Source organism: Manduca sexta, chromosome 13 (genome assembly GCF_014839805.1).
Source record: "Manduca sexta isolate Smith_Timp_Sample1 chromosome 13, JHU_Msex_v1.0, whole genome shotgun sequence".
NCBI lineage: Eukaryota > Metazoa > Arthropoda > Insecta > Lepidoptera > Sphingidae > Manduca > Manduca sexta.
The window spans coordinates 93,172-120,335 of record NC_051127.1 but is presented as its reverse complement, the minus strand read 5'-3'; the positions used below and the strand labels follow the sequence as shown (position 1 = coordinate 120,335).

Below are 27,164 nucleotides of genomic sequence, written 5' to 3'. Positions count from 1 at the left end.
GGGAAATGTATCTTAAACATCACACACTATTTTTATTCTATAATTGTAAACTCATTTGGAACAAACTTCATTCAAGTTTTGTATGTTTTTGCAAAGCTAGGCCTTCGACCTCGTCAATACTTAATATTTGCAAATACCCAAATATGTTTCTATGTTAAACAAATATCATTTTGGGCAGTTCAAACATAACACCACACGTAGCTATAAAAGAATTCCGTTTGCCTTTTGCAAATATTATCTTTAAAAATTATGTAACGATAGCGCATATTTGTAAGTAAATTATTAGTTATATCAAATTTGATTCGAATCTGGGAACATGTCTTATAATTATCTTTAGCGCATATGATGTTTTCCAGTAGTCCATTCCTTCCAAATTATAAATTTCCTATAGTACAAGTGCTAAATGTAGCATAAGATTCATTCACTTTATGATAAAATGCTATTTTATTTCTCTCCATACCGACCTTCACGAACTTCGCAACTACCACGAAACAGATAACTAAACCATAATACCCAGCTTTATCCAAAAAATTAGATATGGTTTTTTTGTAGTTGCCCTTTCGACTTGAAAGCAGATGCTAACCCGATACTTCAAATCATTATTTTTAAGCAATAATCCTTTTAAAATATCGTTTTTTAACTTTATTTTAAGCGATGATATTGCTTTAGCAATTTGTAATGCAAAAATAATCATATACCAAAATGACTTAGATAAGTTATAAGGTTTAGGTCTTCCAGGGCTATATCGAAGGTACTTTATATTTTCACCAAATCATAATTATTCTCTGCTTGGTAGATTTTATCTTCATATCATTTGTTATTACCTACAAAACTACGTTCAAATGTATAGAATTCAGCGTAAAGTCATTGCTGACAATACTGACAATACGTGAATTTGCCCTTTTAACATTCGGTTGATCTGCTCGTTCGTTCAGGTCACGTACACCACTTTTTTTAGTTTCCGGGTAGAAATACGAACGCCCTCCGACATATGTTGACGTTCGGTGTTTTGTTTTGTAATCGTTTCTGTGTTCCTCTGTTCGATGTTGGTTGCATGTTCTTTGTGTTGGGCTTTTGTGCCCGTTCTCACACGTGTTTTTTTTTTTGGTATAATAATCTCATGGCAGTGTACATCAGCACCAAATGCGCCCTATATGTCAATGTAGGAAACGGTGCCATCAAATTTCGCCGAATTCCATTGTAACCTTTATGAACGCTTGCCCAACAAACATCTCGAAAATTCAAACTTTCACAGTTATAATAGTAGTAGTAATTTCGGTGGTTTGATGGTGGATGATGTTTATGATTGATGCTTTGGTAATTTTTTTACTTTTCGTTTTAATAATTTTATATTGGAAATCATTTCATATAGTTTTATTTATATTGTTTCCATTGGTAGGTAGTAGGTAGCGCTATTTTTAACCTACAAGGATGTTGTCCCATAATACATTTTTTCAATGTTTTCCTGGCATGAGGATTTTCTAGTGGTTTGAAGCACGTAAGCCACTTTCAGTTTTCCTGTAGTATATTGTATTGTTATTGTATTATTGTCTGTGTTATCTATCAATTTCCGTTATGTCTATAAAAACACGTTACATGTAAGTAAATTAATATAAGTATACTATTTATTGTCCACTGAGTTTTGTTATTCAAGTTTGATACATCTAACAAGATTCTCCATGCCATTCAGACAATGTTAATAGTTATTGTGTTCACCTCTTCCAAAATTTCAGTGTTTTAGATCTAACATCTACATTATTCAATGAATAGATTTCCCCCTTGGCTTATTTTAACAAAAAAAACACCTTTTAATACCTTTATCATAGACTTGATTAGTATTAGATACGTAATTGAATATGTTATCATAGTAATTATGTTCCAAGGCGTTATCTGTTGTGGTTGACATTCCATTCACGCGACGCTTATTAAATAGAAAATCCAGATCTTGGGTGGTCTCTTGCTAATTGGTATAAAATTTTAGATGAGTCTTTTGATGGTTTTATGGCAACGCAATAGAGACTATATTATAATTAGTTGCAAATTATTTATTCTCAGTGGAGACACTCTCGCGTGTTGTTATAGGGGCACTCACTACTCGGTAGGTTTCTGTACTTTTATAATATTTTATAAGGGTTACAGCACTTTGTAAATCTCAGTCTAATATTTGATCTGCTTTTTCTCTACAAATCTTTATTTCTCAGATTTTAATCATTGACAACTAAATGCTATATGCTCCTGAGTAAGTTAAATCATATTTTATCTTAATTAGTATAGGAATCAAATTAGACGTTGCGGCAACTAAAATTGGTCATCAATTAAGTTTAAGTGCAGTAATTTGTCGTAATAGTACCAAGTGACCAAACATGCCAAGATAATTAATAAACGAATAGTCTTTTTTTATTTGACTGGCCTGAATAGTTACGATCTAGATGCTTCGTCGCTTTAGCAAGGTACTCCAAAAAATATAAAAAATAGACCATAAACTTGATAGAATTACCAGATCCTCCTATAGTCATAAGACTTAATGATCTTCTTGTTGGTGAAGATGCGCTTCGGAGCGCAAGCCACTTACAAGTTTACTCGATTTAAGCATCTGAACGAAGGACGTCATTCTAGAGAAATCACCTCACACTTGGAAGCTTCCAACAATACCAAAAATGAAGTGACGAACCCCTTAATAGACATTGAGATCATAAATAAATAATATACGGTCGACCTTAATTTGTTTCACATATAAAGTGTGACCAACAAATTGCATTAACACTTATGGCAACACTATCTCGCACCTCGATTACAATCACCCGACGTTTATATCGAAATTCGCGAGTGGCGAATACTACGCATCGATAAGCTATCTACATCCAGGGCACTATCGCACATTAGGATCGCTGTCTGCGAGATAAAATCCAAATTAAAGCGTGCGCGCTCGGCGCATGCGCCGTGACGGCTCTGCGTACGTGACTCGGAGCATGGTGGCGGGCGGGGTGTGGCGCGGCGGCGCGCGGGACGGAGGCGGGCAGCCACTGTAAACATTAGTATCGTAAGCGAATCCGCCACATCCTTCTGTTTACAAACTACGATTGTTCGATTTACGACCAATTTAAAGTGATCTCTGCCATCTTAACTGTTATTTATGTTGTTGTTCCGCAACCGCGTCTCCGCCTCGGCTGGTGTTTGAAGTTATGTCATGTTGACATTGCGCGTGTCAACTTTGCGCGCGCAATTAAACGCAGCAATCGGTGATTTGCGAATTTTATCCTTTTTAAACATCTTGTTTATTTTTATTATTGCACCCTAAATGTGCTTTATAAATGTGTAAATATCTTAATCACGTTTTTTTATATTTATAAAATAAAGTAGGTTTATAATGTGTGTTTACCGACTCCCGCTGTTGTCTGTGACTTATGAAAGTTTTATCGTAGATAATGTTTTCTTTTGTTTATTGTAATACATACTTTATTTGTTTACAATATTTTTGTATGTCTCCAGTGTGATAACGAAGAACTTTCTTTTGGTTAGATACATTTCAATACTGCCGACAATGAAGTGTTTAAAATGTTTTCCTCGATGTTATTTTTAATATATGACTACTGTCATTTACGTATACGCATTACGTATGTTTGGAAAGAAAGGAATGGTCTGTTTACTGCAATATACCTACAATGATTATTAACTACAGTTGCATTCGTTTTTTAGGTACGATTTTTTATACTAAAGCTGCGTCTAAATGTTTACAGTAGTCGTTAACCTTTCGTCATTCACTTTTGAGCGTGTAAATAAAACTGGAAACAAATACTTCACTGGGCACTACAGCTCAAAAACGTTTAGTCCTTCAAGCCGGACCTTTCATAAATATTTGCCCCAAGACCCAGACATCGGCCCAAACATCCTAAAACAATAAAATTCACACCTGCCACAACATTGAGGCCATTAAACCTTTTTCCTGACCATCGCGCACATTCGTCGTATCGACATTTAAAATATATTAAATCCGAGGTTATTCACGTGGTAATTGCTAAACTAGTTACATATTCATAATAAACAAACATGCTTTAATTAAATGCTGTTATTATTTTTTTTTTCAACATGTCGCGTGTTTTCATGAAGAACGCAAACCGCAACCGGTATTTACGTTCGGTCACGTATGTGGTCTAATTGCATCACGCTAATCATTATTACGCTTTATGTTGGTGGTAATTAGGACGGTTGTCATTGGGTAATTAGGGCAGTAATCGATAGCCCAGTTGAAAATGGAACGGACTGTCGAGAAATGTCCGCGGGTTCAATATTAAAGTCACACCTCTGATTTTTCCAAGTGTATTCTTTGTTATTTATCACTGAATAGTAAGGTAAGTTTATATTCAAGAAATCCACAGAACTGTAATTTCGAAGGCATGTGATATCTGTCAACCTGCACTATGCCATCATAATCAACTAGGCCTAAACTCTCTTAGCTGAGAAGGGCGCATATGAGCTAAATACTAGAAACCTTTTATCCAATCGCAACTTTACACCTTTTGTAAGGATCGCGGGTTGAACCTGGATGCGATTGGCTCGGAACCGACAAAGGTGGCATGATGTGAGAGAGGCCTATGGCCAGCAGTGGGACTCTACAGGTTGTAAATAATGATGACCTTTTGCAACTTATACTTTACACTCGAAAGGCACGAAGCTAATAGTAGAACAGAGCCAATAACCCCAATTATAAGGCTATCTCCTACTGACCTGGTTTTTCTGTGTCCATTACCCAACTGCTACATTTTACATATTCACGCCATAAATCATGAGATTATGGCGCGTAAAAGCTGCATTTTTTCTGTATCGTAAATAATAAAATTCTATTTTGTCTATGGCATGTTTTTCTCTGCACATAAACATCGATATGGAGTTTATGTATTTCAGTAGGAAGCTTTTGCAATATTCTGTAAATCTTATGTAATATATTTTTTAAATAAAATGTGAAAGGTATTTATTAAAATCTGAGAAATGTATTTTTTTTTATATCTTACCTCTGACCTAGCCAGTAGCAACAATGAAAGCTTAAATATGATTCTGTTTGATTAAAATTCTATCCTCAAATTTACTACTTCACATTCCAATGATAATAAGTAATAACGATAATATAATTTAAATAATATAAAATAGTTACCAACCGACTAGGCATTCTGTGACGTCAAACAAAAAACCCTAAAAACTTTGCCTTTTAAAAAGACACTGACCGTCAACAATTTCTATATTCAAAAATTGTTGAATGAAAAAGTAATATGTCGGTTACGTATTTAAATGAGCGCGTACGCACGTCGCGTCCCAGTTAGTAGACGGGCGCCGGGACGCACGTGCTACGCACCGGATGTGTGGCATTGGTGCGTAGTGCGTACAGAGACGCGCCCGCCCGACGCACTGTCGCAATCTATATCGCGTTGTGCGAGGCGGAATGTTGATGTTTTGGTCTATTGTATGCGTATTTTTTGTATGTACGGCTTTTTGCTTTGTTCCATTTGCAGCAATATAGGACAGTGTCTATAATTTTGGCGTCTACTTTTATTCGTAAATGTAATCCTAATGAAATGATCCTAATAAAATGTACCTTTCACATTTTATTTAAGAAATATATTACATAAGATTTACAGAACATTGCAAAAGCTGCCTACTGAAATACGTAAGCTCCAAATAGATATTTATGTGTATATAAACACATGCCATATGTAAAGTTATAAAGGTATATAATACTATTAATTTACAAACAAAGCAGGACAGTTAAGGCGATACCTCAAGGTCCATTTTCATACATTTTGTTTCACCTTTAATCTGGGTAACTAAACAAGTATTGGCAAGTAAAGAATTTAAATTCACGTCTAGTTAGTGATTAGTTCTCGCAGTTGAAAGAAAAACGTAAAAATAATTAATAATCATGGATATTTCGGCCTTTAAAATTTAATATGACGAAATTATACGCCTTAATATGCAATTTTTACTGTCATTCTACCAGTGACGAAGGATCCATAAAACCCGGTCCTTGCCGGCTTGTAGAATTTATATAAAATCTTATTATCATTAGAACGATTTGCTGTCTGCGTTCATGCATATTAGTACCTACATGTTGTGTTGAGTTCCCTTTTGAAAAATTTCATCTTTCGCCACCTATATCTACTATCCGCAATCTAGTGAATTGTCGACGTTACACCTTTTTTATTTTATTTTACGAGATACCTTGAAAAAGATTAACGTTTACCTTATGCCGACTACAAGGCTTACAGGTATTTCAAACATCAAAACCTCGGAACGTAAACTGTCTCCATATGGAAACTGTATTTATCTTAAAACATTTACACGGGTAAATACATCTGATAATTGCAATGTTGTCTGGCGGGGAAAACCGAGCGTCAAGTTTTATTAATAAATGCTTAGGTACCTAGTTGTGGCTAATTGGCTCGCTAAGAGGTCTAATATTTGCAAATTCCTTTTTGGCAAATGTTTATCAATTTCAAGTTGTGTTATCCTCAAGTTTTATTTTATTATAATATTCCGTTATGGATACAGAAGTTTTGAAAATGGAACACTTCCTTAATATTTTGTTGATAATCGTAATACTAATAATAAGCGGCGATAGCCTAGTTGGGTGTGGAATGGACTGCCGAGACGAATCTCCGCAGGTTCAAATCCTAAGGGCACAAACCTCTGACTTTTCTAAAAAAAAAAAACATGTGTGTATTCTTTGTGAATTTATCGTTCGCTTTAACGGTGAAGGAAAACATCGTGAGGAAACCTGCACATCTGAGAAGTTCTCTATAGGTATTTCGAAGGTGTGTAAAGTCTACCAATCCGCACTAGGCCAGCGTGGTGGACTAAGGCCTCCCTCTCAGTAGTAGAGGAGGTCCGTGCTCAGCAGTGGGCAAGTATATAATACAGGGCTGGTATTATTATTATTAATCGTAATATTGAGTCGTTGAGTACAGTGTCTCTTCATTGTCGTAACAAAAAAAAACAAATTTTAAAGTGGTCCTAAAGATGAATGAAGAGACATTCAATGTATTGATCTGTTAATTAAAAATAACTTGTCATTTAAGACCTAGTTTTCAACTGATACGACTTCGTTTATTAAATAATACTCAGCTGTCAAAAGCGTCATATGCTGCGACTTAATAAAATTTAATACGACGAAATTTTAAAGGCCGAAATATCCATGCATATTAATTATTTTTACGTTTTTCTTTCAACTGCGAGAATTAATCACTAACTAGACGTGAATTTAAATTCTTTACTTGTCAATACTTGTTTAGTTACCCAGATTAAAGGTGAAACAAAATGTATGAAAAATGGACCTTAAGCTATAACCTTAATAACTGTTTATTAAATAGCAACGATCTTAAGATGTCGACTTTAATTTGACAGCGTCTCAGCTGACATCGCACTTCAGAGCGAAATTAAGTTACATCTTTTAATACGGCCCTTATAGTATTCGCAAGTAAGACTCGAGAAGCCTTTAAAGGAAAATAACCATAAAAATCAATGAATGTAAGCAATAAAATTTGAATCTATTAGGAAACATAAAGTAGATCATGTCTGCGCTCTTATCTGACCCACTTGATAATGATGTTCTGGGATACAGGTAGGGCTGTCACGCAAATCGACAAATGGAACTAAAACGGACTTTAAACTGATTTTACTTGTCCAACGTTTAAAACTGCAAGCTAAACATAAAAGAACACAAGTCACTCGAATTTACTTTTTTATTATGAAGATAACTATGAACGCCTCTAAGATTTTTCTTATCGCTTACTGGCACACGACCAGAACCTAAATACGCATTTGATTGTTTTGTCTAACCCGAGGATGAATGTCGGGGCTATTCTTTCAAATTCTTACCTCTTCATGGTATTGGCACATCGTCAAGGATAATGCAATAAGGAAAGCGACGCGACGAATAACGTCCAATTTAGATTGATACCTTTTTTTTGACACATACGTGGTATTGCAGTATCCCGGGTATAAATTTTACATTGAAAAAAGTGCTGAATATAGATCCGCGAGCAAATCTCACTATAAAAATGTATAACATGATAAATTACTCAATCTCTAAAATCCTAATAACAGTCACACACCAACGTAGTCTCTCGAGATCCCTGACTGCCGGCCGTCGCTTGTCACTTGTCTTTTCAACATTATCATTAACATAAAATGTTCATAGTTAAACAATAAACTTTCAAGTAAATAATCTCATGTAAACCTTGTCATAGGCACAAGTATGTACGCGTACGTGATTAATAAAGATTTTTATTATTTTATTATTCCGTATAAAAACCCGTTTATGACAGCCCTAAATAACTCATACGCGATGCTATCGCGTACGTGTTGGGCGCGGCTAAGAATTCGCAATGCGTTTATCATTCCGCGTAACGCAGTGATCATTACATACCGATCCGATGTATAATATACGACAATAGTAATATTATAAAGACGGGACATGTAGATTATAAATGTGATTTTATTTTTTAAAGTTCTGGACAGTTATATTAGCGCCATGAGTGAAAATGACGTATCTACATAAATTTTTATACGGAGGAAAAAAAGCAGATACGACTTTATGCTGATTAAGAATAAGTATTTGAAATAAATTTTGAAAAAAAATATTAGATACGTATCTTTACATGATAACGGTAGTATAATCGAGGCCATTTTTATGTGATTGGTAGGCGGGGACACATTTTAATCTTTAAACGAAATTTATACGATTAACCAGGCTGTTCATCATAATATAGGCTTGTTGTATTTGTCCACTGCTGACCACAGAGCACTTCAGTTTCACCTACCCTCTGTCTAGAACATTAATAATCTCCTGATTAACTGGTAGCTCATTGATGACAAACATGTCGCCAGTCGATGTGCCACTTAACCACTCTAAAATGTTTCTCCGAACTACCTTAAAGTGGGAGGGGAATGAAGTGTAACAGAAGTGAATGATGTATAAAATTCAAGAGCGGCTGTATTGTAAACAAATATATCATCAATAAGTGATAAATAATTCATCGCCCCAGCAGACGCTGGCGACATGACTCGCGTTCAAGATTATGGCGCTAATTCTCTATGAAGAATCGCCTTGATTTCACAAGGTTTCGAAACAAGGAATCATGGATTAATGAAGGATGGTAACACGGAGGTCATGAACCGAACCCATCCGATGCTATGTCTTTTTATAAAATACCTTAGCGAGGATTGGATCCTCCAGATAGAATTGTCGTAAGGAAAGCGACAGGACGTAAAGCTAAATCCAATCCTACTCGCTTAAACGGTTTTAAACGTTAAGTGTTAACGTTAATTACATGGATAGTGGAACCCCAGGTCTTAGATAAGTCGAAATAATTTCTATTCTATTCTCGTTTTACAGTTTGTTTTTTCATATGTATCAGGTCACTTTGAACGCATGGATAAAATAACAATATGTCATACCCATGCAGAAACATATTCTAGTCTCAAGGGACATTGGTAAAGATGGATTGTATCCAAATTAATTAAATATTTACTAAATATATCGGACTCTCCTTTAGAACAACCACTCACTGAGGATTCTAAAGTCATAGAGAATACAATCCCAGGTTAGCGAACCGTTATCTGATAATGAATGAGCCACGAAGTACAGTGCTAATGTGTCGCGGGATGATCTCATCATGTTTATATATGCAATTATCAATAAAATGCGACAAAATGCTGTCTGGACTACTTAAAAAATATTATATTAATATTCATGGCCACGTAATATGATGTATCCTTGAAAGGGTGGGCAGCACAAGAAGTCGCGTGTGCATTGTGATCGCTTGTTATTATTCTTTTGTTTTTATTATGCCAGTATAGGCAGACGAGCTAGCGGCTCGCCAGATGGTTTTTTTTTTAATATGTCTTTATTTCTCTGTTTGTTACATTGTTGTTCGATACAGGTGTGAGGGGGAAGCGAGTTTCCGCTATTTGATACGTAGCGCCCCCCCCCCCGCTCGCCTCATGGTATGCACCGCTGCTCATGGACTCGGTGATACGAGGGACACAAACAAGCCACTGCTTACCAAATTTATTGACAGCTACGGTGGTCTAGTAGTATTCCGTACACGGTACGAGTACGACCACCGCGCTAAGGTCCTGGCTTCGAATCCCAGCTCGGGTCAAAAATAATTGTGACTAGTATTTTTTTTTAGTACTGTGAATGACGAGACGACCTTGCCTGATGGTAAGCGATACGACCGCCCATAAACAGTAGAAACACCATCCAACACCTTGATATACAAAATATTGTTTGGTATTCCACTGCGCTCGCCATCCTGGGACGTGAGATGTTAAGTCTCATTAAGTCCAGTACACTGGCTACAATGTTCTTCAAACCGGAACACAACAATGACTACACACTGTCGCTTGGCGGCAGAAATAGACATTGCGGTGGTATCGACCCAGGCGGACTCTCACATATGAGAGGCCTACCACCAGTAATTTAAAGTCGTTTCTGTAATATTTCCGACGTAAGACCGTTACAAACTCGGGAATGATGCTCAACAAAACAATATCGACCGTTACGTATCACATTTAATGCAGAACTGACAGCTGTAATGTTCCTAGCTTATTATCCACATTTGACATATACATTAAAGTTTCATTTGTGCTAAAAAGATATATCCGACAATTGAACAATATTCAGCGAATATAATTGTGATTTCAGAACAATTTGTCCCAATTCAAAATAATACGTAGTTTCTATAATATTGGAATACGTTGAAGATAAATTTATGTTTATGATGCTAAAAGTAAATCTGTGATAAGGAATTATTTTTAACTTCAAAATGGTCATTTTTATCGTTCTGGTTACAAGATTTAAAGATCACAATATCGCAAGAAAAGGAATATGAATATACAATAAGTTAAAGAAGTATAACTTTTCAACTGTAATTGTATACAATAGAGATATCAAACCAATCTTCTCATATAAAATTACACTGGTAGGTCTCTCATATTTGAGAGTCCGCCTGGGTAGTCACCACCGCAATGTCTTTTTCTGCCGCAAAGCTGCAGTGTGTAAACACTGTTATGTTCCGGTTTGCAGGACATTGTAGCCAGTGTAGCTACGGGATATAATGAGACTTAACATCTCATATCTCAGGATGGCGAACGCAGCGGAATGCCAGACAATTCTTTGTAATTCAAGGTGTTGGATGGTGTTTCTACTGCTTATGGGCGGTCGTATCGCTTACCATCAGGAGAACGGCAAGCTCGTCTCGTCATTCAAAGCAATAAAAATACCATTCCTTTGTTATAAACTACTTTTCCTTGAAATAATGTATGTTCATCTAACGAAGAATATTCACTCCTCTCTAAATTGTCGTTGCGTCACCAAATTCCTAGCGTTTGCGACACCCCCTACAGTAGACTCGTGATATGTTGCAACTAAACAGTATGACGACGTGTGTAAGTTTTGAAACACGATTATCGTATGGTGACATACTATACACTATGTTTAGTGGATGTATTTTTGTAGGGTTGTATAGAAATGGTAAAAAATAGGTATTAAATTAACAAATAATGTAAACAAATACTAATGTCTTTTCTGTGTGATAATTTATAACGCATTTAAGATTAAAATTTATGTTATGCTATGAATTTGCAGCGCGCATTCTGTCAATCGCTAAAAGTTATATAAAATTAACATTTTCGTTAAGTTTTTTTTTAAATTAACTAATTTTCCGCGTAATTTTTTCTTTCATAAGCACCTTCAACTGATAATAACAAACACAACAAAAGAAAAATAATGAAGTCGGTCCAGCCGTTCATGCGTGATGGCGTGACCAAGGGAAATAAGGATTCAATTTTATATATGTAGATATTTTAGAACTTTTTAAGAAGAATCGGGCTATCCAATATTAAAAGTTTCACATAAATCAATAAGCTTACCAGCCGTCGATATGTGTATAAATAAGTTCATCAGAACGCAAAATAGAAAGTCGAGTGCCGAATATTCGCTCCTAGGACCACCCGGCTAGGCGTACATTCACACTTCGTGCAAACGTGACGTGATAATGGCTGGTTCGTGAGATGCGTACGAAGTACTGTTTTGATCGCTTTTTTTGAATATATTGAGAAAATAGATAACGAAATTTAATGTTTGTTTCATACACAGTAATGCTTTTTCTTGGAAATACAACGTTTTAATTTGTATACACATAAAACATGCTATAGTCAATTTTCTTTTGTAAAATATAAATAAATTGACTTAGGACAACAAAGAAATACTTTTTGTCACTGTCACGTGGGAAGCCTTAATGTCAAAAAAATCTAGTGAAATCTTTCTTGATATTCTTAAAAATATAACCTAACTACTATGTTGTACAGTTGTTTATAACAAATTAAATCGAACAACAATTATTCTTGCTTTTAAGTGGTGAGAGAAACATGCCGCTGCCCTGTTGGTACTCGATACGACCGCCCATAAACACAAATTTTAATTAATTACAAAGTACTGCGGGGCGTCCACTGCATTCTTCATCTCGTGCCATAATTAAAGACTAAACAACCATAAACAAAAAAATACAACGAATTCCTACTTTTATATTCGTTTCATAAAGAGCATGAGTTATGAATACACGGTGTTGTCCACAGGCGATGGTGGCGTGCTACCCCGGCTCCGGCAGCCACTACGTGAAGCACGTGGACAACCCCAACAAGGACGGCAGGTGCATCACCGCGATCTATTACTTGAATCTGGACTGGGACGTCAAGAGGTGCGGCGGGCTGCTCAGGTAGGAAATGCTCTTTGAACTCGTATCCAATAGAGTAGTGTCTAAATCTAGGCTATTTTTATACGAGTGTGGATATTTGGCCCCACTGCACCTGATTGTAATTGGAGTAGGGGCCAATAGAATGTTGACTGATGAGAGATGATTAACTCTCGGCAGGTCGACACAATTATGCCGGCCTGTTCGAACAGGATATACAAAGACTGACCCCAGAACACGAGAAACTTGCGTGCGATGGGTGGATATAAAATATATCCTACTGCCAGCAGCAATTCGTTATCCGAAAGAACCGTAAACATCATAAAAAAGAGGGAATTCCATACAGTTAATAGAAAGAGATGCTCTTACGAAATCGTCACGTCACCAGGCAATAACGTTGCTTGCGTAAGAAGACTCAGAGTCATCATCGGCTACAAGAAGCCCATTACTGAACATACCCCTCTCTAAAGATTACCAAGCGGACCTGACAAAAGCGGCCTCTATAATATTGCAATATAAATAGTTCCACCCCTTATGTCCAAGACATTCTTGAACAGGAGTGATGGACATTTAAATTTTTCTATACGTCAATGTTCTTTGTTATTCCAGGGTGTTCCCTGAAGACACTAACCAGGTGGCCGACATAGCGCCGATCTTCGACAGGATGCTGTTCTTCTGGTCAGACAGGCGGAACCCGCATGAAGTCCAGCCCGCCTACAGCACGAGGTACTTAGATTACGTTGTTTATGGTACTTGGTGTATAGAAATTTCGACAAAATTATAACAGGTTGACGGTAGTTTTCAATATACGATCCCTATCTTAATCTTCGATCCCCTGAATGAACCAATTAAAATAAGTCGTTTGTACGCATGTCAAAAAACTTTGTTCTGATTGGTCGATTTGCACGTTTTTTTTTTATTCTTTTTTATTTTAGAGACTTTTAGTGACATTTCCACCATGCCAGCCCCATCATACCCTAAACATTATCTTTCTATTCTAAATTACTAATAAAATTATAAATAAGTATAGCGGCTTCAGATAGGGGTTCCGAGAAAATACCCCGGTAGGCACCGACGTCTAACAAATTGATATTAAAAACATTATTCAAAGCTCGATTTGCACGATGGAATAAAAAAGTGATTAGGATCCTTTATGGAAAAAGGCGCAATTTAAACACCGACTCCAATATTGCTGACCAGGGCCCTTATTATCTATCTCACACTTTATTTTGACAGTGCGTAACAAGCACGCAACACAACGCGTCATGTTTAGGACTATAGAGATTTGGCTTACAGAATACCATTCCACGCACATTTCTCGAAGATAACATGACACGGCCGCGTTACGCGCTTACACTATCATACAGAATAAGGGTCTAGTATATATGTAGGTGATGTTAAATATTTTTTTGCGTTTCAGTGGTTTTTGAAGGTGGTATAATTTTTTATTAAAACATATTTCACACAAAAAACAAAATCTATAAATCTAAAAAACTTATTAATTAATTTCTAATGATGGTACAATCCACACTATTGTCCACATATTAATTGTAAATTAAACAACGGTCCACAACACAAATCCATTCTTAGATTATAAAGAAATTTAAACTACTTAAGTACATTTTAAGTAACTAGCGAGTCAAGTAATTATGAATTAAATTACGCAGTTATACATATTGTAACTGTAAACTGTCCAACAATTTTACTTATACTTATTTGTTAAAAAATTACTAATTCCACTTGCCCAGCGACCCAAATGGTTATGGCCTCCGAAACAGTCGTCCAACTTTTTCTGTCCGGTGCCAGCTCAGTTACTGGCTTGAAGCTCTTGGCCTCCGAAACAGTCGTCCAACTTTTTCTGTCCGGTGCCAGCTCAGATACTGGCTTGAAGTTCTTGGCCTGCGAAACAGTCGTCCAACTTTTTCTGTCCGGTGCTAGCTCAGTTGCTGGCTTGAAGCTCTTGGCCCCGGAAACAGACGTCTGAAACTTTTTCTGTGCGGTACTAGCTCTCCATTTACTGATTTGAAGCGGGCGCAGGTCATCTCTCATATCCCTCCAGCGGTACCTAGGTCGTTCCACTAACCGTCGACCTGTTGATTGTATTATTTAACATAACTTAATGCCAACCTTATTAATGACTTGACTGTTTACACTATTACATCAAACAATTTAATGATATCAACAAAACATTAAATCAGATAATTGTCGAGGGAAGTTGTTTATTTATCAATACGACTGATGTCACACATGTGTCATGAAGTTATTAAACTTTAAATCACGGCAGCATAGTATATATTTATGTGTGTAGGCGCTTACGTAAACAACTATTTGAAGTTATATTTCTTTTGGCGCATTAGGGAAAAATCTACTTCTGCTTGGCGTTATCGCAGCCTAGGTGCCAGGGTCCGCCTTCCTACTGCACTCCTTCCATGTTGTCCGGTCTTTTCATCCTGCTCAGTGAGACCATTGACGCTCATATCTTCCCGGAGTACGTCAAGCCAACGCTTCTTAGGAAAAATTATGAGATTAAAATTTTAAGATGCGCGCGCGCACGGTCAAGATATGTTGACACCATGAAATTAGCTAGTCAAGATTTTAGTTTCCTATTATTAGTGTCGTTTTCCTTTAATATTAAATAAGATAGCAATTTTGAGTATACTTATTAAATGTTGATGTTTCTTTTCCAGATACGCCATCACCCTATGGTATTTTGATGCACAGGAAAGGGAAAAGGCGTTGAGAAACTACAGTGAGTATACTTTATATTACATAATATTATATATTATCATATTACATACGACATAGAGAGGTAAAGCGCGGCGTCGACTAGATCAAAACTCAAGCACGTCGAATCGAAACGCTTTTTTTTTGAATACGTGATGGTTCGGCTCGACCCGCCGCGGCGTGTTTCTAATGGAAGACGTTCTATAAGAAAATAGTGTTACTCGCGGTTTTACTTCTTGAAAAACCTTTTCCGCTATAAAAGTCTCTAGGTTACTGTAGAATCCACAGCGCCTTCTGTACGACGCCATCATTTTATAAATTCCCGAGATAAAAAGTCTATATGGTAATCCAAGACGTCTAATGTCTATCCGTGTGTTGCATTTCATCCAAATCCGTTTGGCAGTTTCTACGTTTACTTCGTACATCATACAAAAAAAAATCACAAAATTGCATCTATATTGACATGAGTAAAATAACATGTGTAGGCGAGATAATGCACCTCGACTTAGCGAGCCTAGTCGACGCTCGTCATAAAACAAATACGCAATATATTTAATCCTAGGATGCCATAAATTATCAGAAACCCCAATTCCGATCAACTCACGGGATTCTTTTATTGAAAACTTTCACATTTTAAATATTAATAACGGGAAACATCTTGCTTTAATCTAGAGCCAGATTTAACAGAGCGACATCTAACGGGATCCTCTCGTACTACTTTTGCCACGGTTAAAAGGCTTATAAATAATGTAGTAAAATTGTATTTACCAATAACTTTGGTTCTTTACAGTACTTTCGTACATAAATTTTCGTAATATATATTATGTATATATACATATATATTATTTCTTTAACAACTTGTCGAAACAAAACAATGAATGTACAGCAATGAGTAAGATGTGATAATGAGTCGACCGCAGCCGTATAATAAAACGTATGAATAATTATAAATATTTTGCACGGACGATGCGCGTGCGCACAACGAATGCATTGTTTGATTTATCGATTGGCGAAAATTTTATTCTATCCGTAATAAGTATGCTCTTTGTGTTAGATTAGATGTTACAATATAAAATGCGAATGATAACATATTTTCGATTTCTATCATTTGGAATGTTCTCGAAGAAAAGCGACCAATTAGATCGAGTCTCTTATTTATGGTTTATGACTAAATTGAAAATTGATATTTTAGGTAATGAAGTAAAGTCTTCTATACTAAAAGCTGGCAAATAAGATACTTTAAAGGGCTTTTTAAAATATTATTTAATCATTGATATATGGGGCTGTATCCAGCAGGAGGTACATTATATTACTTTTGGAGGTTTATGTAATTATGAGTAAATAATTCTTATTACAAATAAGCGAAACCGATAGAAATCGGGTTACATGGGCCTTTCGCCATTGATTCACATGCACTTACACATATTATGTATGGCTCCTGCATGCGGCTTCGCCCGTATCACCTGTGGGGTTCAAAAATAGCCTATAACGCTCAAAGAAAACGTTCCTTCCTATTGAAAGAATTTTCACATTCTGATCAGTAGAGATTACTCAATACATCAAAACATACCACTCTCCTAATTGTTGAGAGGAGGATGAGACATCCTCTTACAGTGACCGTTCTCAGCCGAGGTTCGTAACCCGTCAGTGGTTTGCCCTCAGAATGGTCTGTTAATTTTCAAGGGTTGCGAGCGCCTAAAGCTCTCATCCGAAATTTCGGAGTGTTTGTATTAGCCGATCCTTGTCAGGTTAACAAACGTAAGTGATGTTCAAAAAAAAACTTTACTTTTTACAATATTAGTATAGATACCAGTGGCGAAGCGTCCTTACAAGCCGATTCCTACCGGCTTCCCTTTTAGGTTTATTTACGACTATATTAGTTTTGTTTTCTGTTAAATTAGCCGCGATTTGTTATCTAAGGCCATATATTGCCTTGGGTTACCTTTTGAAAATTTTCACCCGTCGCCACTGATAGATACTCCCGCAGTATGTACGCACCTTTACAGCCATTAGGAAAAGCTAAGGCTACACTCAAGGCTGGTCAAAATTATTTCTGTTATGTCATTCAGCAATTATAGAAATAGCATCGCGAATGTACGGGGTAAGCCCCGCATCATTGAAAGGAGGAAAACGCACGCACTGATGCACCTGCACTATATATAGGATTATAGAACTGTTGCAAAACGCTATTCGCAACGAGGAAAATTGTACAATTATTGTTTATTTATGTTGTGTACGCACATTTTATTGTTGCGTTTAGATATTGCGTGTGATAAGATATGTTAGTAATGAAGATTAAAAACTTTACTGAAAGTGGTTAAAATTTACCATGATTTCCAATGAAAACGATAGGTTGTGACTGTGGGTCGAGTCGATAATCCAATCTCTGGATTTAAGTAAATACTTATTTAGAAATTATACCTTCTTGATGGCGTAGTTGTGTTACGGTACGACTGCAGTGCCGAAGTCTCGTGTTCGATCACTGAGTCGGGCAAAGTGATATTGGGTTTTTTCTACTCAGTATCAGCCCGGAGTCTGACATTTGTGCCCGATATGGAGATAGGCTCGCCCCCTATCACAAAGGAAATACGCACAACGAAACGTTAGTGCAGCAGTTGCGCCTCTGCCTACCTTTTCGGGGATGAAAGGCATGATTGTGTTCTTATTTAAAATACTCAATGATACCATGAACTTGTGGTGTTATTAAAACGCCCGTAATCAGCTGATTCGGTGCTGTTTGATACTGGATCTTAAAATCGATAATTTGAAGTAATCTCTGCCAAGATCCAACTTTCAAATAACATTGACATGTGTGTATGAAATAGCGAGGATCTTAGGGCGGTGACTTTATTTGACAACGTTTCAATTGACTTCCCACTTCAGAGTGAAACTGAGTTGGGTTATAGGAGCCAATGTCGATATTGGCCGAAGATTTCAATCCCAAATAGATGCGGTTTTTTCGAATCATTATTTAGTACACTGGTTACCAGATGTCATAGTTTTAGTTCGCTATCATCTAATTAAAAACTATTTATAATAATTTCTTATGTTTAAGCGAATGTTAGACATTGAAATAAAACTATTTACGGATTTTATCCATCAGTCCGCCCCGTGACCATTAAAGCGTAAAGTCTTCGAAACGTCTAGTGAAAATATAATATAAATAATCGCGATAAAATCCGTAAAATCATTTTATTTCCAAATTTGTAATCACCTCATTAGTAATATTGATAATGTCACAAAAATAACTTGAAACATATTTTATTATCTTCAGAAAAACGCGGGCAGCCGTCGTCAAGCAAGTGATGCACGTGACGTCACGTGGCTTGCATGGCCCGGATCCAAGCCGCCACGGCCCTAATCCAAGCCGCTGCAGTCCCGGTCGAAGCCGCCGCGACCACGCAGCGATACGAAGCAATCAGTCCTAGAACTAGTAAAGTCAAAAGATAATATCTCACAGCGCGATGTTTTCCAAATTTGTATAAAATTTTTGTAAGCATATTTTATCAATCATAATCCAATAACTAAGGCGATGGCGGTTGGTATTTGTATCAATAAATGACGTCACGTCGTCTAAAAAAATACATAAAACAATTTCAACCTTATGTAACGAACTCAAGATTTCATTTCCCGAATAGTCAAAACCTACTTCGGTCAATTAAAGCTATATTTATAGATGTTAATAGATTTTGATACTAATTCTAAACACAACTACACAGCCCTCATCTGCCAATTAATTACTGTTATTAAAAATACTTGATATAGCTCAAGTCTAATCTAATTTTTTGCAATGAATTGACAAATTTATTAGTCTCATAAGGATCATAATATGTGTGGCCAAAATGGGAACTAACATAGATCAAGTTGATGATTCCTATTGGTCAATACAAGAACTTTGACTACAGCGCCCTCTTTTATGTCATTCGTATTTCACGATCCTTTTTTGACTATTTCCTGACGTCAATGTTTTATTTTTATTTTAATCCAAACTCAATTTGTATTTATATTTTTAAGCCTGAATAGTATTATACCGTTATATCACACTACTAGATTATGTTCTGTCTGGTTAGTTAATGTTACGCCTTTTGTTGGTGCTTTTTGTGAACATGGATTTATCAAAATCAATAGAAAAGAAAATCAATCTAATTAGTAAGGTACATCATGTCAATCTGAACCTTATTTAAATAAGCAATATGAAATGAAAATGCATGTCGAAAATACAAGCACCAATTATTAAGCAAGGTGTATACTTGCATTGTAACAAGCCATATAAACCTACTCTTTAGTTCGTTTTTACTTTGAAGAAGTGAAATCCAAATAATGTTATGAAATGTAACTTATAACTCGCATTTTATATCCATATAGCTTAGAAAGCGTGATTATGTTTTTTTTTATTGTCTACTTAATGGTTGTTTGCGTGGATTACCTCAAATAGACAGTGGCTTTACCCGACGTGAGAACCTGGATGGACCTAAAAAGTTTCTTAATTTTCTGTTTCGCTCATATGATACTAAAAAGGTCCTCCGAGGTTCCTATATGGGCGAGGCTCCAGGCGTATACCCCTAAAATAGCCTCTGTAAATAAAAGTCATTCAGTCACAGTATGGAATATTTTGTGATTTGAAGCGGCATCATAGTAGCTCCGTTTTAGAATCCGAGATTTTTCTGCAGTTTTGGTTAATAATTTTGCTGGCAGTGTCTATTAGAGGTAACCTTTTTGGTTTGTCATCGCATCAATGCAGTGAACAGTGAGAATGGTTTAAGACTGAATACTATTCGAAACGTGTATATGAGATTCATCGACATGTACATTATTATTATAATTTATTTATCTACTTTGTATTTCACACCGTTTTGTATATATAATGGGAAAGAAATTATGATTGAGGATTTTCTATCTTATCATGTTTGAGTAAAGGCGATGTCATTTGTTACTTCGAATATTATGAGAGAAATGCTTTCGAACTATCTACGAGCTATCAAATTATTCGCTTTCTTATTAAACCTCTATTTTATATATAAGGCATGTAATGCATTATAATTATACTATATTTAATATTATTTCTCATAATATTTCGAGAGAGACGTCATTTGTTAAATATACTGCCACTTTGTCATTTCCCGCCTTTTTATACGTCAAAGTCCATGATGTACTCACAGCTTAGAGTTGTGTAGGACATGACATAAAAAAGAGTTTGTAAGAGTAGCCTCTTTTTAGCATTGAGCCGGTACAACGTCCTACTTCAAATGAGGCGAGGCGTAGTGAGGCTCGGCGCTTCAATGCGTATCTTACAGTATTTTGTAATGTTAACCCTCAAAATGTTTCCCTCTCGCTCGCGACTTGAAACGCAGTAACTTAATGCCCATTGTAAAATAACGTCCTACTGTAATTTGTAGCATGCGGTTCTCTACCTCACTGTCCTCGTCCTACAGTTTATCAGAGACGAAGAATAAGTAATGCGACTGCCGCGACATAAAATTTGAAGTAGTACAATATATAATTTTGAGCCACTCTTACATTTTGACGTCATGTCCCGGACAAATGTACCGCCTCTTGTATGTCCTACTCAACATTATCACAGCTTGACATTTCCTGTGTAGAAAGTCACAAATCTCAAACGTTTTTAAACGACTGATTGGAAATATAAAATAATTACCTCAAACGAGAAATAAAATACAAATTGGTGTAAATAAGTGTAACTGAGCGAAATACTTACCGCGAAGTGGAGTGTAAAAAGTATATAGTATTGAATTTTATACAGTTAGATATAATTAAATTAAGCATACATCTGTCGTATTTTAATTAGTATCGTAAGTATAAAGGATTGTGTAAAAATAATACTTTTAACTTGTGTGATGTTACTTGTTAATTATGATTTTGTATTTGCAACGTTTGTAGTTCTGTCCGTTTTAATATTTAGACCAAAATTGTTTTGTTTGCGGCGCATTATAGGACAGAGCCTCGTATTAAAGTTTACATTTGAAATGGAATTCTTTTATTTATAGTTTAAGATATCCTTGATCCTGTTTTATAAAGCTAGTATTTTGAGAAAAACACGTTATCTGTTTACAATGAAAACCCTTGGAAAACACTACGAGTAGTACATTCCGCGTGACGAAGAAAAAAAATATGTTGGATTGGCTATTTGAAAAAAAATTAAAGGTAGTGTAGTTCGGCCAAATGCAAAAAACAAACATTATGATTAAGTTATAAAAATACTCTTCTTCTCCTTGGCGTTATCGCAGCCTAAGTGCATGGGTCCGCCATCCTACTGTGATCCTTACATTTCGCCTGGTCTTTTGCATCCTGCTCAGTGAGACCATTGACTCTCATATCTTCTCGGAGAACGTCAAGCACACGCTTGTGCCGTCCGCGGGTACGTTGAGGCACAGGCATTTGCGACTGACATACTCCTGTGGTTTTTTAACACGTGACCATACTATCTTAGGTGGTATTCCTGGAGTTAATCCACAACATTAATTCAGTTATAAAAATACTACAACATATACAGTCTCACTTAGAACACAAATTAACCCGATCAGCTGTAATTCAAAACCCGTCATCTTACCTCTTAATAAGGGTTAAACTAGGAACCGTTGACGTTTTTGACACCTTAAGCAATTCTTAACCATCTTTTAACGCCAAAAAAAGTTTATAAGTAAGACTGTTAAATACTTACCTCTGGCGTAAAGAATAATTTTAAAATATTTGAAATAATGTCAGTCAAAATGACAAATAATTTAATCGTGATTTCATAAAGTCTATGGTATTATTTTGATAAATCATTATAATTTTTTAAGTGTTTAATTTTTAACGGATTTTATATTTTGACGTTTCTTTGGCGATAAAATGTCGTTCTACCCACCTTCTGGAAGAACGTCGGACAATGGCGTGGAAGAAAAATGGCGGCGAGGCTTCGCCAATCGAGACTCAACGGAGAGCAGTGAAGTACGAAATAGAAATTATGTAAGTAATACTACGCATTGATTGGAATTGTGTCAAAAAATACCGTACGAAGGTATTTTCGTAGTTTGCTTTTAAAGAGCTCTAGCTTTAAAAGTTTTCTACACTAAGTATACGGGAGTAAATTCAAAGCATATAGTCGGCGATAATTAAATATCCAAAGGACTAAAATATTATAATATAATTTTTTATTTTATTTTAAAATTTTCCGAAATCTAATAGCTAATACATGCACAGTACATTTATAGGGAACTAAAGGCTAATTATAAGTTCTCACTAATGAATATTGATCTACTTTGAAAGAGGGAAGAAATATATGTGACACTTTATTTATAATTAATAGCATCTAGCAGTTATCATAGTAGTGCCTCTTTCAAAATAAAGGCACTTAAATCCGCTTAAGGCGTTTAGGAGTTATATCAAATAAATCGAAGTCTACAGCTGTATTGTTCTTATTGGTTCTTGCAGCCAAGTCGTTGCAACCAATGACCTCACTAAACTATTTTTGCAACAAAATATTATTGAGGCAACATTGTTCAGGGTGTAGGTAGACTAACAGATTAATCATTAAATATGATCACTCAATTAGGAGACGCATCCTAAACGAGCATGCAGACATGTAATAATAACATATATTTAAGGATTTTTGATATCATAAATCAAATAAAATTGGATGCATCATAGATACGATGGCACTTTGAAACAATCTTTGATTCTCATACTATGTTTATTTTTAAATGTTATAAAAACAATATTATTTACTGTCCAATTAAATGATTTTATATCAGACTAGCTGTTGCTCACGGCTTTGCCCGCGTAAAAAGTCCCTAAAATAATACGACGCCAGCACCATCTATTAATAAACGCCATTATTTCACACAGGAACAAATTACAGGGGTCAAAAGTAGCCTATGTGTTAATCCAGGACATAGTCTACCTGTGAACCTGGTTTCATCTAAATGTATTCAACTGTTTCTGCGTTTACTGCAAACAAACATCTAAACATTTTCACTAACTCGTATTTATAATATAAGTAATGTAATCTAAATAATATTATTTATCTATCTATTATTTATTTAATAAGTTTTATTTATAATGAGATTAACATAATATTGTCTTCTTTTATCCCAGTAATTTGTTCCCATGGGAAAAAAATAGATTTTTAATCAGTTTCTTTAAAAAGATGGCTCCGTACAAGTGGCTCTATGAATCGCTATAGTGATTCAGGGACTTTTGTAAGGAGAAAGGCATTTCAAAGCTGCAAAGGTGATAAAATTACTTATCTGATTTCTAAAACCATAAGGGCTATTGATACGGATTCTTCTAATAATTTATTGGAGTTGACACAATCAATTATATAAATCGGTTTTTTACAGGCCTATGCCGAATCGGATGCTACATCTCCCATACCAAACAAATATGGGTTTGTATACATCTATATTAAAGTTAAATATAATCTGATATAACTAAATATATTGCAACACACCTCAATACTTTATGTTCGTTAATCGACCTGACGGAAGAAACGGGATGCAAGATTAGCAAATCCTTTTGGTCTCAATGATGAATGATTAGGTAATGTTTCTACGCCATTATCTTTTACGACTTAATTTGCCTTGGCTGTTCCCACAAACACAATCACACCTTTATAACTGGCAGAGGTGCAACCTGGGCTCGCATTTCGTGTGTTCCGTAGGATGATATGATAGAGAGTGAGCCTATCGTAATATCGGGCACGAATTGCACACTGAGCAGAACAGCAAATATTACTATGCCCATCTCAGAGTAGAGAGTCAGTAAATGTACTAGATTCGTTCCGCACACAGTATATTTATGCCACCGAGGCAGTAGATATGAACTTGAAGAAGAGAAGGAGGAGAAGAAACCCGAGGACTTTTTTTTTAAATTTATAATAGATCTAAGTACCTGGCTATCTAGGCTAACTTAAACTAGACTAAAAAATGTCTTATGCCAACTAAACTCATTTCTCTTCCTTACAGTTTGCATTACTTCCAGTCTTCAATGTTTGCGACTATTCTGGAAGATGCCATAACAGAATTAAGAATTTTGGGTACGATTCGTTTTTTATGTAGATTGTAAAATTTTGGTGTTATAATTCACACCTCGTAAAATTTACATTATGTGCCAAAGTGGCTCGCAATTTATTCGTCACTATCTTTTAGTATAATAAAAAAAACTTAGGTATTTTCAGTAAATAGCGAAGCTTGTGTAATGTAAAAATTTGGTAACACCATCAAAACCCAAATACCATCAACAGCTGCCAACCTAATTTATCCTCTATTCTACCAGCGGAATGCAACAACGAAATGCGCGTGACAAAACAAACACGGACATAGACAAGTTACGGGCCGTCAAGTACTCCGTGATGCAGCCCGCGGTACAAGACGAGCTGGACGGTATCAACCGCTCCAACCTCGACGCCAACAACTACAAGCTCGATAAACTCGATAATGATAAGTCAGTAACAAACCAATATATTACCGCAGGCCACAGTTATAACAGCTAAAAACTAAACTAACTAGACGTTGGTGAGACTGCCAGCTTCCTCTGATAGAAGTGTCGTAGTCTTCGTCCATAGCCACCCCTGCGCGGTGCCGCCTGGTGTGGTCAGTCTCGTATGGGAAAGTTATAACGCCTTGGTTTTCAGCGTGTAGTCCAAATGTTTAGTGTCTAGTAATGAGAAAAGCAGTATCCAGCGAAAGGAAGACAATTTTAATATAGGTCCCATTGTGTGACTTGCTATCTTATAAAAGACAACGAAGATTTTGCCTTAAAACAAAAAGGTACAAAATAGCTTCCATCAATTAGAACGCACACATACCTTGGTTCTCAGGAAATACGTGACCGACGTTCTTCTTTCAACGTACTTGGACCTCTCCATGAATCGGAGCTGGCGAGCGCTGCAAGATAAAAACCAAGCGATATTAGATTTGTACAACAGGCGTGTCTCACTCGCTGAAGAGGAAACTAGGAATAGAATGTAAGAAAACAATTTTATGGAACTATCATAATTCGTCATTTAATCAATTTAATCGGAATATTACAATTCGAAGGCAACGAACGTGAAAGTTAAATATGTGGAATGGACAACTTTAATAGGTACGATCCAATGCTTTACTTTGCTTTTCGGGAAAATTGCAGCAGACTCAACAATTGTACCAAATACAAAAACATCCTTCCCATTTTTACGATGATTTAGCTTATATTTTTTGTTTCTATTCTTAGTCGGTGCCGTAGGAATATGTGACCTACGATCCCAATCCCTATTTTCGATTTTTCTCAAAAATGGACCAATCAGAACGAAGTATTTTTACGTGCTTACAAATGAGTTATTTTGATTGGGTAATTCTCGGAATCGTATTGAGGATTGAGATTGGGTTCATTTATGGGAAACGGCGGTTAGCCAAAAATCTTTTACATTACAGCACTCGCCGTGATCTAATGAGGCAGCTGAGACAGCAACGTAATCACATCAAGTCGGTAACATACGACACTGATGCCGTCATAGACAATCTGAAGACACAAGTTGAGGTAATTATAGCTGTGGTAGTTATTGCTTGTCATTCATTTATAAATTGTTCTATTACTGAAACTACTTATAAATTCGATATTTGGATGCTTACATAGGTCAGGGCTAAACATTCAGTGATAATAATGCATCTGACGACGCTATACTGTACTTTAAAAAATAGGTAGATGACTTGTATCCGCCCGTACAGCGACTATCGTTCAAACAGTGTAAAATCCACCATGATGGCCTACGTTTGTCACGATCCAGGATGCGATCGTGTCTATCCGGTTTCAAATATCCCAACATAATTGAGTCGACTGGTGTGGAATAAATATCTCTCATCAGTCAATCGGAGTGGGGACTCCACTTATTAGATGCAGTGAACACACTTTAACGAGCTCATATAGAAAAAAGAACGACGCCACGCTGAACATCTTTATTGATTATTCTAGGACGCAGCTCTGAACGCCGAGATCCGAGGTCGGTACGTAGATAACTGGCAGCAAGCACGCTCCGAACAACACGCACAGAAGATTGCCTACGTAGAAATGGGACCATCCGACGCGATAGAGTACTACAAACAGACCATCGACCGCGAGCAGAGAGTCCACACGGAAGTCGAGATGCTTATTAATATTAATATCAATGTGAGGGGGATCTGTTGAGCTTTAAGTGGAGTGAAGTGAAGTTTAGATTAACACTAAAGCTTGCAGAAGTTGATTTTCGTAAGCAATTTTTACCGTGTAAACACGGCAAGCTGACTTCTGCTAATTTTGAAGCTTGGAGGACTTGCGACAAGTCTTATAATATGTGGTGATTAGTGTAACGGCAGCTAGAAGTACATGGGCAATACTTTACTTCCGTTAGATCGAGAGTCAAGAAAATCATGTAATAAATTTTTATTTTCTTTATTTTAGGAGACACTTCAGAAAATTGAGTCTTGGATGAACAAATACGACAAAGATATAGAAGCACTTGAAATAAAAATACAAAAGAAAAAACACGAGCATGAGAAAATGGAAGAAAGAAGGCATGAACTGGAGAAAAGGGTTATTATTGCTTTTACTTATATCATGAATAATTCTTTGCCACAAAGAGTCATGAGTATAAACAAATTTGTGGATCCCCTTGAGTATTTAAGTATAAACTTGAGTATTTATAAAGGTTTAATTTTATGGCATGGCACCTCTGCTATGCTG

The 27,164-nt window shown here is 36.1% G+C and overlaps 2 protein-coding genes across 4 annotated transcripts in view; both read left to right on the top strand.

The window, feature by feature from the left end:
* The window catches only part of LOC115449941 (egl nine homolog 1), a 57,414-nt gene extending 35,959 nt beyond the window's left edge, over window positions 1-21,455 (top strand). For all 3 annotated transcript variants that reach the window (XM_037438166.1, XM_037438165.1, XM_030177836.2), the window contains 4 exons: window positions 12,631-12,770; window positions 13,356-13,472; window positions 15,434-15,495; window positions 18,745-21,455. In XM_037438166.1, the coding sequence (XP_037294063.1) occupies window positions 12,631-12,770; window positions 13,356-13,472; window positions 15,434-15,495; window positions 18,745-18,776 (351 nt within the window). In that variant the 3' untranslated portion in view covers window positions 18,777-21,455. The remainder of the gene's footprint in view (window positions 1-12,630; window positions 12,771-13,355; window positions 13,473-15,433; window positions 15,496-18,744) is intronic.
* A 718-nt stretch (window positions 21,456-22,173) lies between these two features.
* The window catches only part of LOC119189181 (dynein regulatory complex protein 9-like), a 6,468-nt gene continuing 1,477 nt past the window's right edge, over window positions 22,174-27,164 (top strand). Inside the window, exons 1-8 of the mRNA XM_037438221.1 lie at window positions 22,174-22,436; window positions 23,810-23,856; window positions 24,434-24,504; window positions 24,744-24,911; window positions 25,288-25,434; window positions 25,880-25,985; window positions 26,418-26,612; window positions 26,883-27,147. Of these exons, the coding sequence (XP_037294118.1) occupies window positions 24,748-24,911; window positions 25,288-25,434; window positions 25,880-25,985; window positions 26,418-26,612; window positions 26,883-27,147 (877 nt within the window). The 5' untranslated portion in view covers window positions 22,174-22,436; window positions 23,810-23,856; window positions 24,434-24,504; window positions 24,744-24,747. The remainder of the gene's footprint in view (window positions 22,437-23,809; window positions 23,857-24,433; window positions 24,505-24,743; window positions 24,912-25,287; window positions 25,435-25,879; window positions 25,986-26,417; window positions 26,613-26,882; window positions 27,148-27,164) is intronic.